Here is an 18,146-nt window from a genome sequence, read left to right on the forward strand (position 1 = left end):
TCCCAAGCCTTCAGTACATAGGGTGACTGACTGTACGCCACTGTGCACCTGGATTAGCTAGCTACACACACTGTGACTTAGACCAGTTCCTTATATCTTGTTTAACTGTATAAAGAACTTTCCTGAGTTTAGCCTCCTATCTATTTATCCCAACTGTTTCTATACATAAGTACATAAGTATTGCCACACTGGGACAGACCAAAGGTCCATCAAGCCCAGCATCCTGTTTCCAACCATGGCCAGTCCAGGTCACAAATACCTGGCAAGATCCCAAAAGTGTTCAATACATTTTATGCTGCTTATCCTAGAAATAAGCAGTGGATTTTCCCCAAGTCAGTTTAGTAATGGTCAGTGGACTTTTAGGAAGCCGTCCAGACCTTTTTAAAACCCCGCTAAGCTAACCGCCTTTACCACATTCTCTGGCAACAAATTCCAGAGTTTAATTACATGTTGAGTGAAGAAAAAGTTTCTCCAATTCGTATTAAATTTACTACTTTGTAGCTTCATCGCATGCCCCCTAGTCCTAGTATTTTTAGAAAGAGTAAACAAATTATTTACGTCTACCCAATCCACTCCACCCATGTTGTCTTTGTCTATATATCTACACTTGACACCCCCCCCTCGGCTACATGGTAAGCTATATTGTAGAAAAGCATTAGCAGCATATCTATGAATGTTCTAATGCCAGCTTATTAGATGTTTCATTAGTATTACGCTGACATTGTGTTATATATCTGTTTGAATTTCAGTGCTGTTAAATGTGTATTTTTGATACTGTTTCATGGTAGTCCTATTAGGTTTTAATTTTCTGTTCTCAAGTTTACCTCATTTATTTATTTGTTTATATTTGGTCATTTTTTTACAATTTGGTTAACAGCATAATAATAGTGTTATGGTAAACTGTACTTGCTGTATACCACCTTGAGTGAATCTCTTAAAGGCAGTTAATAAATCCCAATAAATAAATAAAATAAACGGAAATTACTTTATAATATTACCCCCTAAATGTATTCCAGGCATTAAAAAAGTTTGAAGTTAGGCTAAATGACTGCCAGCCTAGTTAAATGATGAAGTGAAAGATGCTATTGAAGTCAAAGCATGTCTTTCAAAGATCCAAATGAAGAAAATAGGAGTTGCTGAATTTTCACCTGTCTTTTGCTATGTGCGGGACACAGACCATAGAAGTCTGTCCGGCATCGGCCTTTGTTGGGCAAGAGTAGTGGACTTATTTTATTTGCGGGTGCTTTTTTAGTGGATGAGGGAGGAGGGTTAGGAGTTCCAAATTTATGTAACTATTAATCAGGTGAACGCAGTTACAGAGTGGCATCGGAGAAACACTGGTGTGCAGACTGAGCAGTCTGAAGTATAGCAGGCATCTCTCATGTCATGTAAGGTGTCCCAGGGGAAGGGGCAGAGAACCCTTTTGTAATCATACTGTTCAGTTATGGAAGACACAGAAAGAGACCCTGGGGGAAGGAAGAAGGTATTTTTTATATGGCTTCCATACAGTTTATAGAGAATGGTAGAGTTCCGGGATACAGTCAATAGAGAAATGGTAGAGTTCCGGGATGCAGTCAAATTTACTGCTGAACCCTCCACGATTCGATACAAAGGTCTTTTTTAAGACCATTTATTCTGGATCATCATTAGCTGTCTACCTTAGTATTTAGACTCCTGATGCAGGCCTTTTGGCCGAAACACAACGGTTGTGTCGAGTCAAATATACTAATTAATAAAATTTGGTTTTAGCTTTACTGTGATCCAGTCTCTGGGACTCCTGGTTTTGTGCCCACTTTTCTGTTCGTTTTCCATACAGTTTAACCAGGAATTTGTAGCTGGGCTAGAAGCAGTGGCCTTCCGGCAGCTGGAGCAAAGGAGTTTGCAGATCCTGAGGCAGATACTGTGGAAATTTGAGGACCTGAGGGAGCAGTATGAGTTAGACCCTGGGGGGGCTATTTTAATTACTTCCAGCTGTGCTGATGTGTCCACAGGAGAGCGGGTGATAGAGCTGGGGTAGGATGTGACATACCTCGAAGTATTGTTTGTTAGAACTTAATATACTCCTTTTTCGAATGTGAGGACAAAGTAGTTCACAAACGTAGACAGAGGTAATCTAAAATCAAGAAAGAAAGGAATACCATCAGTAATAGGAAAGAAACACACACACACGAGGCACAAAGAAGAAAGTGGGGGGGAATTAGATGTGTGAAGCCCCCCCTCCAAACTGATCATAACTGTCTTGCACCTCAACTTGCCAAACTGAGTCTTGACCAGTGTTTTATACTTTGCAAGACACTACTCTACACAAGGGTAAGAGGGCAAAGAAAGGGCTGTTTTTGAAGCTATATACAAATATTAGAGGTTGACTGAATTTCAGTTTCGGCTTTGGTGCTGAAACAGGCCCAACTTTTGGTGACCTTCCTCCCTCCCCCCAAGAAAAATGAGCCCCCACCTATGGCCCCCAGGCCTACCTTACAAACCCTTCCCTATGCCATCGCCAATCTCAAAATGGCTGCCGAAGTCTCCTGCGGAAAGTTGTGGCAGCCATTTTTTTTGTTTCATTTGTACCCCGCACTTTCCCACTCATGGCAGGCTCAATGCGACTTACATGGGGCAATGGAGGGTTAAGTGACTTGCCCAGAGTCACAAGGAGCTGCCTGTGCCTGAAGTGGGAATTGAACTCAGTTCCCCAGGACCAAAGTCCACCACCCTAACCACTAGGCCACTCCTCCACTGTGTAGCCTGCATGGGCAGGAGCAATTGGAAATTACTCCTCCTCCAATGAGGCTACTAGACCACCAGGGTTTGTAAGGTAGGCCTGGGGCACAGATTGGTGCCCGCTTTTGTTCAGGAGGTGGAGTGGAGCCTGTATTTGTCTGAGAGGAGGGGGCATGCTGATACTATTTTCCATTTCAGTTTTGGCAAAAAAAAAAAAAAAATTTTGATCAGCCTCTATACAATATCTTTGGTCTGATTCAGTATGGCATATCTTACATTTTTATGCCCCACTATGGTGTTAGGGTTGCTTCTCCCTCTGAATCAATCAATACAGAACTAGTATGCTAGTGCTTCTCCCTCTGAATGAATATAGACAGTGCCTCCAACTATATCTAAATAGTGCTGTCATGTGTTCTCTCGTCTCTTTGGCTCAAGAGATAGCACTGACAGAACAAGCAGCTGATGCACAGACCTAGTGCTGAGAGCCCACTGGCCCCAGAGACTTGTTCTGTGAACTTAGCTATAGAATAAGTTGAAAGCCCCAGATCTTTGTTAGTTAAAATAATAATCCTTACCTCTGTTGCTATGGATTCTCATAAAACTGCTCTTCTTTGCTTCAGAAAGAAAAAAAGTGAAGGTACCTATGAACCACCATACTGGGATCGTGCAGGTAAGAACATTTATTTTCTAAAAAGCAAGTTGAGACTATCACAGGACTACTAGCATTCAACGCCAGTGGCACTTTTCCCCCGGCAGCCTTCTGAATTGTTGTTAATGGCAGCACATTTCAGCAATGAATGAACTGTCAGTGCTGCTAATATTCCTATCAAACCCTCTTTTAACAAATAATGCACTCTTATTCTCATCTTTTCACTTCTCTTGCCATGGTGTTGAATGCTTTACTTGTAGCAGTCTACTAGCAGCTATCATACCGCAGATAACCGTGCATAGTCCTGCATCTTATATTGTCATCCTGATGACACTTCTGTGCCATGTGGCTCATGGATAAAATACATTCCCTGATAATGGCCTTTTTTTCTTCTCATGCCCCCTTCCATCTCTTCCCTCCCTTCCCTCTCCCCACTGTGATTATCACTAAGGTTGGTGGAAAGGAATGAAGCAGTTTCTTCCTTCCAAGTCAGTGGATCACGAGGAGACTCCTGTGCGCTACAGCAGCTGTGAAGTGAGCCGTCTGAGACCCAGGGATGTCGCAGCAATGCTGCAGACTGATTCTGCAGGTATACACTGCTGGTGTGGCCTGGCTGGCCCACGGTTTGTAGTAATTTAGTTGCCTTGAATTGTGCAGTAACCTTTTTGTTATAAAGCTTAGCCTAGTAGATGAGGCTCATTTTCAAAGCACATAATCATATATAACTTTTTAAGTCTATGTGCTTTGAAAATGAGCACCTTAGTGTCATAGGCCTCATGGCCGGTCTTAGGCAGAGGCGACCAAGGTGGCCGCATAGGGCCCCGCGCAGCGCGCCTCAACTCTGCCTCACTCCGACCGACCCCTGCTCGGACGACCGCATCATGATCCCGCTCGGCCGCCACCGCTCCGCTCCCGCCACGTTGCGGCACGGTGCCCACCCCCCGCTGAGCCCACTGTCAGCAGCCTCCCCGGACCCCGACAGTTGCACCGACGGCCCCGACAGACAGTTGCAGCGCCAGCACGACGGCCCCGGCTCCCGACAGAGAATTGCAGCGACGGCTCACCCCAGTGTTTCACTTCCCGCTCAATGTCCCGCCTTCTGATGAGGTATTTCCTGTTTGGCGGGCGGGAGTCACTGAACGGGAAAGCTGCCTGGAGCCTGGTCGGAGGTGAGCCGGTGTGCGAGTGAGTGTGACTTCTGTCGCTCCTCGCCCCTCCTTTGACATAACTTCCTGTTTCCACAGGGGAATGGTGAAGGAAAGATTCTGGGGCTGCGGGTAGCATTAGGTGAAATGCTGTCAGTATTCAGGAGGGGGAAGTTACCTTTAACGGTAAGACCGGGGGGGGGGTGGGAGGTGTGCTAATGGGAGGGCTCCAAACCCAAAAATTGGCTCAGGGCACCACATTCCCTTGAACCAGCCCTGATAAAGATATAGTAAAACAATCAAATACATATGTAGTTCAATGTTTTTAACAAATTTCACTCCCCCCCCCCCCCCCCCCCAAAAAAAAAAAAAAGTAATCCCCGTAAACCAAACACACAAAATCTAACAGGCTTTGTCTCTTATAGCCCCCTAGTTTGTAAATATTAAAAAAAATAATCAGTTACCTACCCTTCCCTAACTTACAGTCATCCCTTCCTTCCCCTTACACTTATTATTCAAATCTTTTATTACGAACAAAAAAAAGTACACTCCTTAATATGATCTGGTTTACAGAAATTGAGACCCGTGTTTCCTAGATATTTCAAAGAATTAAGCACTAGACTCCTAGCTCTGGGTGACAGGGACTGTATATAGACCTCCCACGGAAGAAAACATTTGTTGCGTTGTGAAACGATTTAGTTCCATTCCTTTCCATCAACATAAATTGTGCAATCTAATGTCAAAAATCTCCAGGATCTAAAAGTAATCCTACTGCCAAAAAGAGTCAACCCAACAGATTTTCCAAATAGGAAACCACCAATCTCCAAAATGTTTTAACCATGGGGCACATCCAGAAAGCATGAAAATGAATTAACATCTCAATTGCATTTTTGGCAGTTTAGTATCAATCTTTCCCATTTTAAAACCTTGGGCCAGAGGAAGGTGGTAAGCCCAATTCAATACTCAAAATTGACATTTGCACAATTCTGCACTTTGGTTGCGCAAGGTCAACTTAACAATAGGTAGGTGGACTGTTTAAATCTGAGTTCCACTGGGATGCAAAGTGATCTCCATCTTTAGGTGTAATTTCCCATAACCAATGGAGTTTAGATACTGACAGAGTTACTTCTAGCTTTCGCTACAAATTCTCAGTATCCATGTCTAGCGCGTGAAGCCTCTGTGTCTATAGAAACCACATAGAGGCTCATTTTCAAAGCACTTAGCCTCCCAAAGTTCCATAGAAACCTATGGAACTTAGCCTCCCAAAGTGCTTTGAAAATATGCCTCTAAGTGACATAATTGCTTATAAGCAAATGTATCTCCTAGTGAGTGAGTACCCCCTCAGCCTGTTTCTGGTAACTTTAAAATCTTTCCATCCTCACTTAAAACATGTTCTAAACGTTTGATTCCTAATGTTTCCCATGTGAGAAAAGTCTCATTAGCGTTGCTCAGTAAACAGGGCCCTAAATGTTTAAAACGTGCCCCCTCAATCTCCGGATTTGGCCTTGCTCCTTTAAGAGGGTAATTTTATAAAAAAATTACCTAGAATAAAAATTCAAAAAAGGTGCTTATTTCCTAAAGATACGTAGGACGTACAAATATTAGAATAAATTCTGCAGAAATCGCAGGTAAAACACACCCGCACTTTTTTACACCTGCTTGAGAGTAGATGTAAATGTATGTGCATACAACATGTATGATTGTATATATTTTATAAACTATGTGCATAAATCTCACCTCTACTTGCACTTCACCCCACAACATGTCTACACAAAACATGCATACAAGTATATGGCCTTGCATTGTGTGGGCTAATTTTTTGCATGTGCATATATTAGCACATGAATGTGAAAATGGATTTATGAAATTACCCCCTAAAAGTCTATAGTAGACAATAAGCAGATACTGTAGGAATATTTTTATGCCTTTTATTGCTTTTAAGCCATGCAGAATGCTAGCTATGTTCTGTGGTAGTGGTCAACCAAATTTCAGTTTTTGCTTTGGTGTCAAAATCAGTCCAAAATTCAAATTAGGCATTGTCTTGGTTTCAACTGAAAATGATGGTACATTTTTTTTTGTTTTTGTTTTTTTTTGCTAAAACCAAAACTCTCCCCACCCCACCCCCATCCAAAAGTGGGCATCACAAAAATGGACCACCATCCCCCACATGCCTATCTTACAAAACTGGTGGTCTAGTGGCCTTGTCAGGGCAGGAGCAATCCCCAGTCGCTTCTGCCTGTGCCAGCTCCACAGTCACAATGGATGCCACAGTTTCCTGCAAGAAGTCACAGCAGCCATTTTGAGTTTGGAGCCAGCATAGGCAGGAGTGATCCAAGTTGCTCCTGCCCATTCCAGCTCTAATCTTAAAACGTAAGTTGTGGCAGCTATTTTGACTGCAGAGCCGGCACGAGCAATTGTGGATCGCTCCTGCCCCAGTGAGGCCACTACACCACCAGGGTTTGTAATTGGGGGAGGGGAGCAAAGTGAGACTGGAGTGGAACCCACATTTCTTCAGATGAGAGGCTGTATCTATACCATTTTTGGCAAGTTTCAACCGAAGCCAGGAAAAAAACCAGTTTTGGTCATACTCTAGTCTGTGGTACTCCATAACAGTAATGCAGTGTGTACAGAATTCTATTTTAACTACCTTTCAAGGCTTCCAGTCACCTCTGTGAACAAACATGACAGAGCAGATTAAGAAGTGGATGGTTATCAGTGTCCTGGGGTTCAAGTAGTCATCTTGCTAGCCCAGCTACAGGAGTGCTTCTGTAGCTCGGTGGGTTGAGTGCTTGGTTTGGAGCTGCAGGTTTAAATCCCAAGATGTTCGGTTGTGAGCTGGCATTGTGAATTGTCATTGCTATAAGTCACTTTTCATAACTTAGTTTTTTTCCTTCTCTCATTGTGTTGCATTAGAGTATGCACAGCCACTCGTAGGAGGAGTAGTTCCTACGCTCCATCAGAGATCAACTTTTAAACCAGAAGAGGGTAAAGAAGCCGGCTATGCAGACCTGGATCCCTACAACTCGCCAGAACAAGAGGTTTATCATGCCTATGCAGAACCTCTGCCTACAAGTGGGCCAGAATATGCCACGCCCATCATCATGGATGTGTCCAACCATCCTGCTGGGTCTTTGGGTATTTCTTCTGCCTCTACGTTTAAGGCTGCTGGGGGTCAGGCTCCTGCACTGGCAGGGACATATAATAAAGTGTTGGCCAGGACTGACAGCTCATCGTCCACACAGGCATTGTATGATACTCCCAAGGGAACGCCGGGGCCAGGCTCAACAGATGAAATGGTGTACCATGTACCACAGGGTGTGCCACTGCCTACAGGACACAAAGATATGCCATCCTAGGATGTGTGTATTTAAAAAGAACAGAGACTGAACAGTTGTAGAAAAGTCTTTGAAAGTGGCTTGACCTAAAAGCAAATACCATTTTTAAAGCGCATTTGAAACCACCTTTTTTTATACTGTTAGCATATTTTACACAATCACTTGGTTCCTGTTGTGGAAGTAGTTGATAAAAGAAATGTGATAGAGGTCCAAGACACTTATTTCTGTGATTTGCTGTTATGTCACCTACTGACTGTGCATCATGTGAAGATACGAATGTTTGGTTTATTACTGCTGTGGAATACTGTATTGTTGACCTCTAAGGAACAAAAGAGGTATGCTGCCATTTCAAAGACATTACTTTGGTTGTGGAGCAAAAGCAACTGTTACTCCTTTGACTAGTTAAATAGTTATGAGAAACTTAAGCCAACATCATTCAGTCAGCTGAACTGTGGGATGGGAGGGGCAGTATTTTCAGACTTGGCTAAGTGTATCTCCAGCATCTATTCTCTCCTCTGAAGCCTGGGTAACAGTTTCTTCAGGACCACCAGAGTGGCTCTGTCACAGTACTGTTTATTTCCCCATGATGGCAAAGAATGAGGCAAATGTGATGCTTAAGGTTGAAATGAGAGTAGCAGTTCACTTGCAAAAGCTATGTGCCAGTCTGCTTCAGGGGCCACTGAGTCTGTTACAGTGTGAAGTTTCTTAGCCAAATCCAAGAGCTTCAAACTGTAATAATGGCCCATTTCATTTTCGGGTTACACTAGCAGTTTTAAGTGTCATAGCTTTTTCATCCATATTTTGAGAGTCCCGGTATGGCGGATGAGTAATCATCTGCTTTTGACACCAATTTTCTCTCCATTTTCTGTGCTGAAATGGTACAAGATTAGTGATTGCCAAATCGATAATGTAAATGTCTTCTGAACTCCACCAGTTTAACTCTATAGGGCTAGGGGTGGGCACTGTGGTCCTGGGGGTATCCCTAATTGGTTGGGTTTTCAGGCTATCACTGATGAATATCCATGAGACAGATTTGCATGCACACTGCTTCACCTGTATGCAGATCTGTCTCTAGCATATTGATTTGGGATATCCTGACTAGCTAGGGGACCTCGGGGCTTGGAGTCGTGTTGTGTAGGGGACACTTGCCCTGTATGTGATTACACCTTTGCAATTAGCAGGGCACTTGAGTAATGGAAATAGAGCACTGGACATGCAGTGACTGGATGGAAAAAGTAATTCCTTCTCTTCCCCCCCCCCCCCCCCCCCCCCCCCCCCAGCTCAACAAGTTTCTTTCCTGGGACTCAGTGGTCTTTGGACATGTCAATTTATCACTGGTGATTTCCATTCCTTTCAAGTCACATATTCAGAGGGCCCGTTGATCATCTGAGATCACCAGAAAATGTACAAATCATAGGAGTAGTTTGCTAGCTTAGTTTTGGAGCCAAAGGGTAGGGAGGTCATGCTAGCGATTGGAGAGGGGGGCCAATTCAGTACTAGCATCAGATCGTTTTGGAGGCACCCCTCTCCAAATCTATACTTACGGTACGACTTATAGCAGGGAGAATTGTTCGTGTACGTTTCGTGTGCGTTTCAGGATATGTCCCAATGAATTTAGTTTGGTTTCCCAATTTAGCTTGCAAACCCAAGCTGAATACAATTGTAGACCAGGAATGAGTTTTCACCCCTGGAAGGAGAAAGCCATCCAATGATTCTATTCATTGCATTCCAAAGTGTGCATTGCAGATGTATGGCACTGTAGGCATGAAATTATGAGCAGTATCACTAACAATATTGGTACCCCTGCAATAAAAATATGCAGCATTTTGTTGCTCATAGATAAGCATATTCGAAAAAGGTACATGATTTTTTTATTTCTGCTTATTACTCCAGCAGGAAATTATTTAATCTGATTAATTTTAAATCACTCACTTGCTGATGCTGTTTGGCATAATAGAGAGATGTTGCAGCCTTACATACACAGTAGCTCAGTTTTAGGGAACACCTTTTAGCATTATTACCACTCAGAATGGAATCTGCATGAACATTTTTCTTGCTTTTGCATGTGTAACAGACATGCTCTGAGACCTGGTGAATCTAGGTTTGTACCTTGCAGACGACTACTTGAGTGTGTGTGGGGAGGTTGCATGCCCGCAGATGGCAGATAATGCCTCTAGGACATGTTTACTCAGGGAGAGCAAAAACTGAGATGTTTTTGCTCTCTCTGATCTTTCTTGTGAGGATTTTTTCCTTTTCTTCCACTTCATCATTGGGCGTGTTTACTCTGCATATTTTGCAGGTGGAGGACAGGATCAGGATTTCATTTTGAAATTCATGTGCTTGTTTGCTTGCTTTGGTCCAACCTCCAGGGCAGTTCCTCTTCCCGTTGGGGAAGAGTACAAGCCCCGTTGGCAGTGAAATATGTACCTTTCCCCACAAAGGGCTGACGCAGTTCTGAAATACAAACTGTACCTGTGGGAAATCCCTTTGAAAATTGCCTTCAGCACACAAGAGCATCTGGAAGGTGGTCTGTTTTCTGCATAAGTGTTCAACAAAGTGAACAAACCAGGTCTGACTGTATCATGTAAGACTGACATAGTGTGCCTTGGTTTTAATGTGATAATTTATTTCTATGCTTCATATTCATTTCAGATTGCTGAAAAGTTTTGCCTCATGATGTTAAGTGCTGGTTTCTATTTTTGTTCTTGTCTTGTCACTGAAATACTGTACCAAAGCTTGTAATTTTGGGCAGGTGAGAGGGCACCATTAAGGATTTGAAGTATAGCACTTGCAGCCTCTCTTATGTAATATTTTAATGTGAATCCACTACATGTGATGGTATGTAAGTGTTTGCCCCTAGGAGGCAAAGATAGCTTTGATGTCTACTCTGCAGCTTCTCCCAGAAGCCGCACCATCTCCCCTCCCTCAAAGATATTGGAGAATTCATTACAGACAGTGCTGGTATCCACCAGTTAAATTGCTGATTACTGGTAATAGCTTTGTTGTAATGGATCTGAGCCCTCACTATTAGGAGTCATTCAGTTCTGCAGCCCATTAAAATTTCAGTTTTGGATCCTCAATAGAGTAAATGTGTTTTGTGAGGCTTTTTTTAAATATCTGACAGTAATGTCCAAGTCCTTGGGTTTCTAGCCTAGTTGAACCTTACATAGTAAATGATGGCAGAAGAGGAACAAATTACTTAGAGTGTGCTCAGTTGCAGCTCTTCCATGTAAATTCTTGCACTTATCCCATACCAGCTCCCCACTCCCAAGTGGTCTTCCTAAACATTCCACCCCTTTCCTACCACTGCTCTCCATACTGATCCCAAAGCGTGCCTGTAATCTGATACTGGCCTTGACCACTTCCACTGCTGATAGACCATTTCAGACCTTGTCCTCTTCCTTTGTGACTATTACAAGACCAACACAGCGACCCCCTTCCATGTCTTACTACCAGGGTTTCTAATGAACCACAAGCTACCAAAGCTAATAAACCCATGATCCAGAACAGCTGCATCAACCCCTTATGCTCATTGAAGTTTTGGTTTTAACTGTGGCCACTCCCTGAAAGTAATTCAAATGCCTTTTTGCTGGTGGTAGCTGCCACTCTGTGCAGGTTATCTCGTGGCCTGGGCTGATACTAGGTAGTCTCCCCTGCAGTGGCTGAAGCAAGTAAGCCTATTCTGGCTGATCTGTGGGAAAATGGGGAAAATAAACATGTTTTTCTTGGTATCTCTAGAAGGAACTCACTGCCCTTTGTCTCCAAAATATTGGACATCCTGAAGGGGCTATGCAAAAGTCCAGTACACATTATGATGGGACATACATCATAGATTACAGATAGGCACTTATTTCTGAGCATAAATAGATGTCATCCTGCCATTGCAGGTCAGAAATGTTTCTGCATTCCATTCAGTTTTTGGCTAAGGATCCTCTGCATTTATCCCATAAATTTTGGAAGTCATCAGTTCAGCTTCCTCTACCCTTCCGTGAAAACCTGTTCTAACATTGTTCCTGGATCTGCCCTCTTGGAACGTTAGAATATCATGGCCCCTAGTTCTAACAGTTTCTGTTACGCTGAAAAAGGTTTACTAGCGCATGATTAATACCTTCCAGGTACTGTAATATTTTCTATCATTTCCCCTCGTATACAATTTTTGGTAGAGACCATTTTGGTTGCCTTTCTCTGGACCACGCTGTGAAGTACAGCCTTCCAGAAAAGAATACAGTATTCTGGCTTGTGCTGTACCATTATAACATTGTTTTATTTTTCTGCTGGTTATGCTTCTCCCTGTGCATCCGTGAATCCTCTAGTCCAGACCCTCTTCTTGTCATACTGTGTTGCTCTGAGACCCATCAGATGCGATTGATTTAGAGTACCTCTTCTGGTTAATGCATATCATAACTGTGCACCACTCCACATTTCTGCATTCCAGATATGATTGTAGTCTTTTGTTTTTTGCACTGAATCTTCACTGCCAAGCATTTGACCATGCTAAGCTTTCTTCAGTGACACTTCATTCTGTCTACGCCCTCAGGGTGTAAACATTTGCTGATTGCTATCTTTTAACATCACTCCCAAAAAATACTGAATATAATTAAAACTGTTAATTATAAGTTTGAGTAGAAACATAGGGAAAACTAGTTTATAATCAAAGACCCCCCCCCCCCCCCCCCCATCTCCTTGGAACTGGGTCAGAGGCTACAGATTTAGGAAGGGGCTTCTCTAATGCACAGCTGCTGTGCATTTTGGATGCTCTAAAAGTGACCACTGTGGTATAATATTAATATTGCACATATAGTATGAATTTAGTTTTATTTTGTTTTCTTTCTTACATGCATTCTTATTAAAGAACAGGTAATTACAGGCTTGCAAGTATTTTTTTTTTTTAATCTGGTTACTGCCTATTTCTGAATCTGCTGTTTTGAAGTTTCAAATTGCAGGCAAGTGATCAGGTTTTATGATTCTAAGAGATTTTTAAACTGATCAGAATTTGTGAAGATTGCTCTAAGCTGCTTTTTCTGTTGGGAAGCCATCCATGTTTTTGTGGGGAGAGGGAAGGTGAAGCATCCACATTTTTAAAGATGATGACCACGCTTCTTTTCAGTTTACTGGGAGGCTGCAGTGGTTGTTGGTGTATCACTGTTTGCACTTTGCATGTCATCTGTGCTGATTAGTGTTGCACTGTACAGGTCAGAGGAAACCGTGAGAGATGTGTATGTGGTGTACGGGGAAGAATGTTGTGCTTTGTTGGAATGATTGCAATAGCATTCATGATTTTACAGCAAACTGGCACCTCAGCTGGGAAATTGTTTGTTTTTGGAAAATGGTATTAGATCTCTAACACTTGAGTTGGGACTGAGCCCTTGTTGACTACAGTTTAAAACTAGTCCTATATGAGGTGTGAATAAGGGATTGTGATATAAAGAAAATAGAATGATAGCTCATATTTAAAACAAAGAGAACACCCCCTTCCCCTTGATGGGAAGGCTAGTTAGAAGAGCCAAAGGTCAGATGAAAGTTATATTCCTTTGGCCTCATTTTATGTAATGTCTTGTGTAAAAGAAGCCAACTTTTATTTTTTCAGCAAGGTCCCAGAGGATCCCGAGTTCTGTAGAACCAGAGATGACCAGCTTCACATAACAAACTTGTGCCTCTCCTGTTAAATCAAGGGTGCTGTCCTTGAGGGCCACACCCCAGTTAGGCTTTCAGGATTTTAACAATGAATATGCACAAGATCTATTTGTGTGCACTGCCTCCATTGCATGTATTAGATCTTGTTCATATTCACTGGGGAAAATCTTGACCTGAGTTGCACCCCTCAAGGACCGAGGTGTTGCACCCCTGTGCTAGATTGTTTTTTAAAAGTCCTGTGGCAGTTGGCTTCCCACTTTACCTTTCTGCAGCATCTTCTTTACTGTGATATACCTGCTGCTTAAATTGGAATTGGCTGTGGTGAAGACCCTTCTCCCTTGCATGGCTGAGCCTTGGCGATGGTGATTTGACCTCCACTGCCCTGGCTGTAGGCTCAGTGGCTTGGAAATTATAGAATGTTTTACTGTTTTGGGAGACGTAGGGAAGTCAGCTAATCATATTGGTGGTGAAAGTCAAATAATGTTGATTATCTGTGAGTATCCCAGAATGTACGCCTTACCTCGCATGTACTGTAGCCATTCTGTATTTGTATATGATGGTAGAACTTAAGATTGTATAAAGAATAAGAAATTTAATGTACATTAACTGTTTTAAATAAATTGTACATGTCACTGATTTTATTTAAATGTACACTTTTCCAGAACGTTATGTTTACTCCAAGATGTGTTGGGAGTAACACACCCACTGCCCCCTTGCTTCACATTTCATGCAGATACAGCAGGAAGCCTTTTTTTTTTTTTTTTTTTTGTTAAAAGGTTATTGCTTACCCAAGAGAGAGAGAGAAAAATAAAATTTGACTTTTTTTTCAAGTTAACAGTTTCGTTGTTGAATCTGGGTTAACAACTACAAGATTGCTATAGTAAATTTCTTTTTTCCCTCAATGACTTCAAGTAAAAATTTTAAAAATATCAGCTTGGTGCTGCCATTGCTCAGATATTTGAACAGTTGCCTGCTTCCTCAGGAGCTTCCAGGCCTCATAGCCATTTTCTGAGCATCTGCACAGACCTGAAGGGAAGGTAGCATCTTCAACCCCTTCTAAAATAAAGCACTTTAAATAAGGAGATAGAGCATTGACATGCTTCTCTTTTTCAAGTGCCAGAGGCTGGACTTTTCCTAGGTGCACTGGTTCCAGTGCAGAATGGGTAGATGTAGGACACAGTGCAGACCTCAGCACAACAGCCTCTCTTACCAGTGCTGGTCATGGTAGCAGATAAATCCTCTACAAAGCAACCAATAAGGTATGGAAAAATTTGCTTACAATAAATAATAACAAAATACTACTTTTTCCTTTCACTAGAATGATACAAAAAAATCAGTATACAATTATGGAATTATAATCTGGAGGAAAAAAGAGCCTCACAGAGCTCCTAGACAATATGTCCGTCTATTGGAGCTGAAACGGATCTTAAACTGATCCTCTGTTCATCATTGGCTCTAAAAAAAAACCTCCAAGAAAGCATATTAATCATTGCTCACTAACAGATTTAAGAAAATGACTGTAGTGACAAATTTAATAGTTCCACTGTAGTGACAAATTTAACAGTTCCATCGAATTGTTACTTCACAAGATAGTGCAGGAGACTATCGCTACAGCGGTTTTCATAAGACTAGCGCTACCTAAGCCCTGAAGCAGTTTTTTACGAAACGCTGGCCACGTTGGCTTGGAGCGTCTTAAGAAGTGTGTCTGAAGTCTTCTAGTGTTAAAAGATAAGTGCTTATTTTGCACTAAGTTCCAATATCTTGTGAAGTAACAATTCGATGGAACTGTTAAATTTGTCACTACAGTGGAACTATTACATTTGTCACTACAGTCATTTTCTTAAATCTGTTAGTGAGCAATGATGAATATGCTTTCTTGGAGGTTTTTTTTAGAGCCAATGATGAACAGAGGATCAGTTTAAGATCCGTTTCAGCTCCATAATTCCATAATTGTATACTGATTTTTTGTATCATTCTAGTGATAGCAGATAAATCCTCACAGTTTCATGACCTCCTTCAGAGCAGTCGTAATCATAACTACAACAGATTTTTTTTAATGAACTTGTGAAAGGCTATTGCAAGGGATTTCCAAGTGTGCAATACCAGGAACCCCTTCTCATTCAGCAGGGGGTTACTCTGTTGCACGGTGCCCCCAAGCCGATGAGCCTTTTCCACCTTAATGGGGAACCCTGTCAGGAGGAATCCTGTTGTTCCATAAGTATATAAGTGTTGCCATACTGGGACAGACCGAAGGTCCATCAAGACCAGTATCTTCTTTCCAGCAGTGCCCAATCCAGCTCACAAGTACCTGGCAAGATCCCAAAACAGTACATTTTATGCTGCTTATCCTAGAAATAAGTAGTGGATTTTCCCCAATTCCATTTTTAATAATGGTCTACGGACTTTTCTGTTAGGAAGCCATCCAAACCTTTTTTAAACCCCACTAAGCTAACCACCTTTACCACCGTTCTCTGGCAACGCATTCCAAAGTTTAATTACACATTGAGTAAAGAACAATTTTCTACAATTTGTTTTAAATTTGCTACTTTGTAGCTTCATCACAGGCCCCCCCCCCCCCCCCAGTCCTAGTATTTTTGGATCAAGTAAACAAACAATTCATGTCTACCTCCCTCATTATTTTATAGACCTCTATCATTCCCTTCAGCCATCTTTTCTCCAAGCTGAAGAGCCTTAGCTGCTTCAGCCTTTCCTCATAGGGAAGTTGTCCCATCCCTTTTATCATTTTTATTGCCCTTCTCTGTACCTTTTCTAATTCTACTATATCTTTGAGATGCAGTGAGCAGAACTGGAACACAATATTTGAGATGCGGTCACACCATGGAGCGATGCAAAGGCATTATAACATCCTCATTTTTGTTTTCCATTCCTAATAATACCTAACATTCTATTTTGCTTTCTTAGCCACCGCCGCAGCACACTGAGCACAGGGTTTCAATGTATCATCGACAACGCATAGATCCTTTTCTTGGTCGGTGACTCCTAACGTGGAACCTTGTATTACATAGCTATAATTTGGGTTCCTCTTTCCCACATGCATCACTTTGCACTTGCTCACATTAAACAGCATCTGCCATTTAGAAACCCAGTCTCGTAAGGTCCTGTTTTAATTTTTCACAACCCTCTTGCAATTTAACAACTTTGTGTCATCAGCAAATTTAATTACCTCACTAGTTACTCCCATCTCCAGATCATTTATAAATATGTTAAAAAAGCAGTGGTCCCAGCACAGACCCCTGGGGAACCCCACTATACCCTTCTCCATTGAGAATACTGACCATGTAACCCTATTCTCTGTTTTCTATCTTTTAACCACTTTTTAATCCACAATAGAACATTACCTCCTATCCCATAACTCTCCAATTGCCTCTGGAGTCTTTCAACAGGTACTTTGTCAAACGCCTTTTGAAAATTCAAATACACACTATCAACCTGCTCACCTTTATGCACATGTTTGTTCACCCCTTCAAAAAAATGTAAGAGTGGTGAGGCAAGATTTCCCTTCACTAAATCCATGTTGGCTTTGTCTCATTAATCCATGCTTTTGATTATGTTCTGTAATTTTATTCTTTATAATAGTCTCTACCATTTTGCCCGGCACCTATAGCAGGCTCACCGGTCTATAATTTCCTGGATCTCTTCTGGAACCTTTTTTAAAAATTGGCATTACATTGGCCACCCTCCAATCTTCCAGTACCACGCTTGATTTTAAAAATTACATATTACTAACAATAGTTCCACAAGCTCATTTTTCAATTCTATCAGTACTCTGGGATGAATACCATACGGTCCAGGAGATATGCTACTCTTCAATTTGTCAAACTGCCCCACTACATGCTCCAGGTTTATAGAGATTTCATTAAGTTTCTCTGACTCATCAGCTTTGAATACCATTTCTGGCACCGGTATCTCTCTCAAATCTTCCTTGATGAAGACCGAAACAAAGAATTCATTTAATCTCTCCGCTATGGCTTTTTCTTCCCTGATTGCCCCTTCTCTGTACCTTTACTAATTCCACTATATCTTTTTTGAGATGTGGTGACCAGAACTGCACACAGTATTCAAGGTGCAGTCACGCCATGGAAACAATACAAGGCATTATAACATCCTCATTTTTATTTTCCCATTCCTTTCCCAATAATACCTAACATTCTATTTGCTTGCTTTCTTTGCCGCTGCAACACATGAGCAGAGGGTTTCACAGTATCGTCAACTATGACTCCTAGATCCTTTTCCTGGTCGGTAACTCCTAACTCAAACTTGCATCACGCAGCTGTAGTTTGGGTTCCTCTTTCCCACATGCACCATATTGCATCTGTTCACATTAATCATCTGCCATTTTGATGCCCAGTCTCGTAAGGTCGTCTTGCAATTTTACACAATCCTCTTGCAATTTAACAACTTTGAATAACTGTTTGTCATCAGCAAATTTAATTACCTCACTAGTTATTACCATATCTAAGTTGTTTATAAATATGTTAAAAAGCAGCGGTCCCAACATAGACCCCTGCGGAACACTACTATCAACCCTTCTCCATTGAGAATACTGACCATTTAACCCTACTCTCTGTTTTCTATCCTTTAACCAGTTTCTACCTCCTATCCCATGACTTTCCAATTTCCTCTGAAGCCTTTCATGAAGTACTC

At 41.9% G+C, this 18,146-nt stretch overlaps 1 protein-coding gene across 2 annotated transcripts in view; it reads left to right on the top strand.

Moving 5' to 3' along the window:
* The window catches only part of DCBLD2 (discoidin, CUB and LCCL domain containing 2), a 155,684-nt gene extending 146,593 nt beyond the window's left edge, over nucleotides 1-9,091 (top strand). For both annotated transcript variants that reach the window (XM_030204054.1, XM_030204055.1), the window contains 3 exons: nucleotides 3,339-3,388; nucleotides 3,819-3,956; nucleotides 7,426-9,091. In XM_030204054.1, the coding sequence (XP_030059914.1) occupies nucleotides 3,339-3,388; nucleotides 3,819-3,956; nucleotides 7,426-7,868 (631 nt within the window). In that variant the 3' untranslated portion in view covers nucleotides 7,869-9,091. The remainder of the gene's footprint in view (nucleotides 1-3,338; nucleotides 3,389-3,818; nucleotides 3,957-7,425) is intronic.
* The last annotated feature ends 9,055 nt before the right edge of the window (nucleotides 9,092-18,146 follow it).

Source organism: Microcaecilia unicolor, chromosome 5 (genome assembly GCF_901765095.1).
Source record: "Microcaecilia unicolor chromosome 5, aMicUni1.1, whole genome shotgun sequence".
NCBI lineage: Eukaryota > Metazoa > Chordata > Amphibia > Gymnophiona > Siphonopidae > Microcaecilia > Microcaecilia unicolor.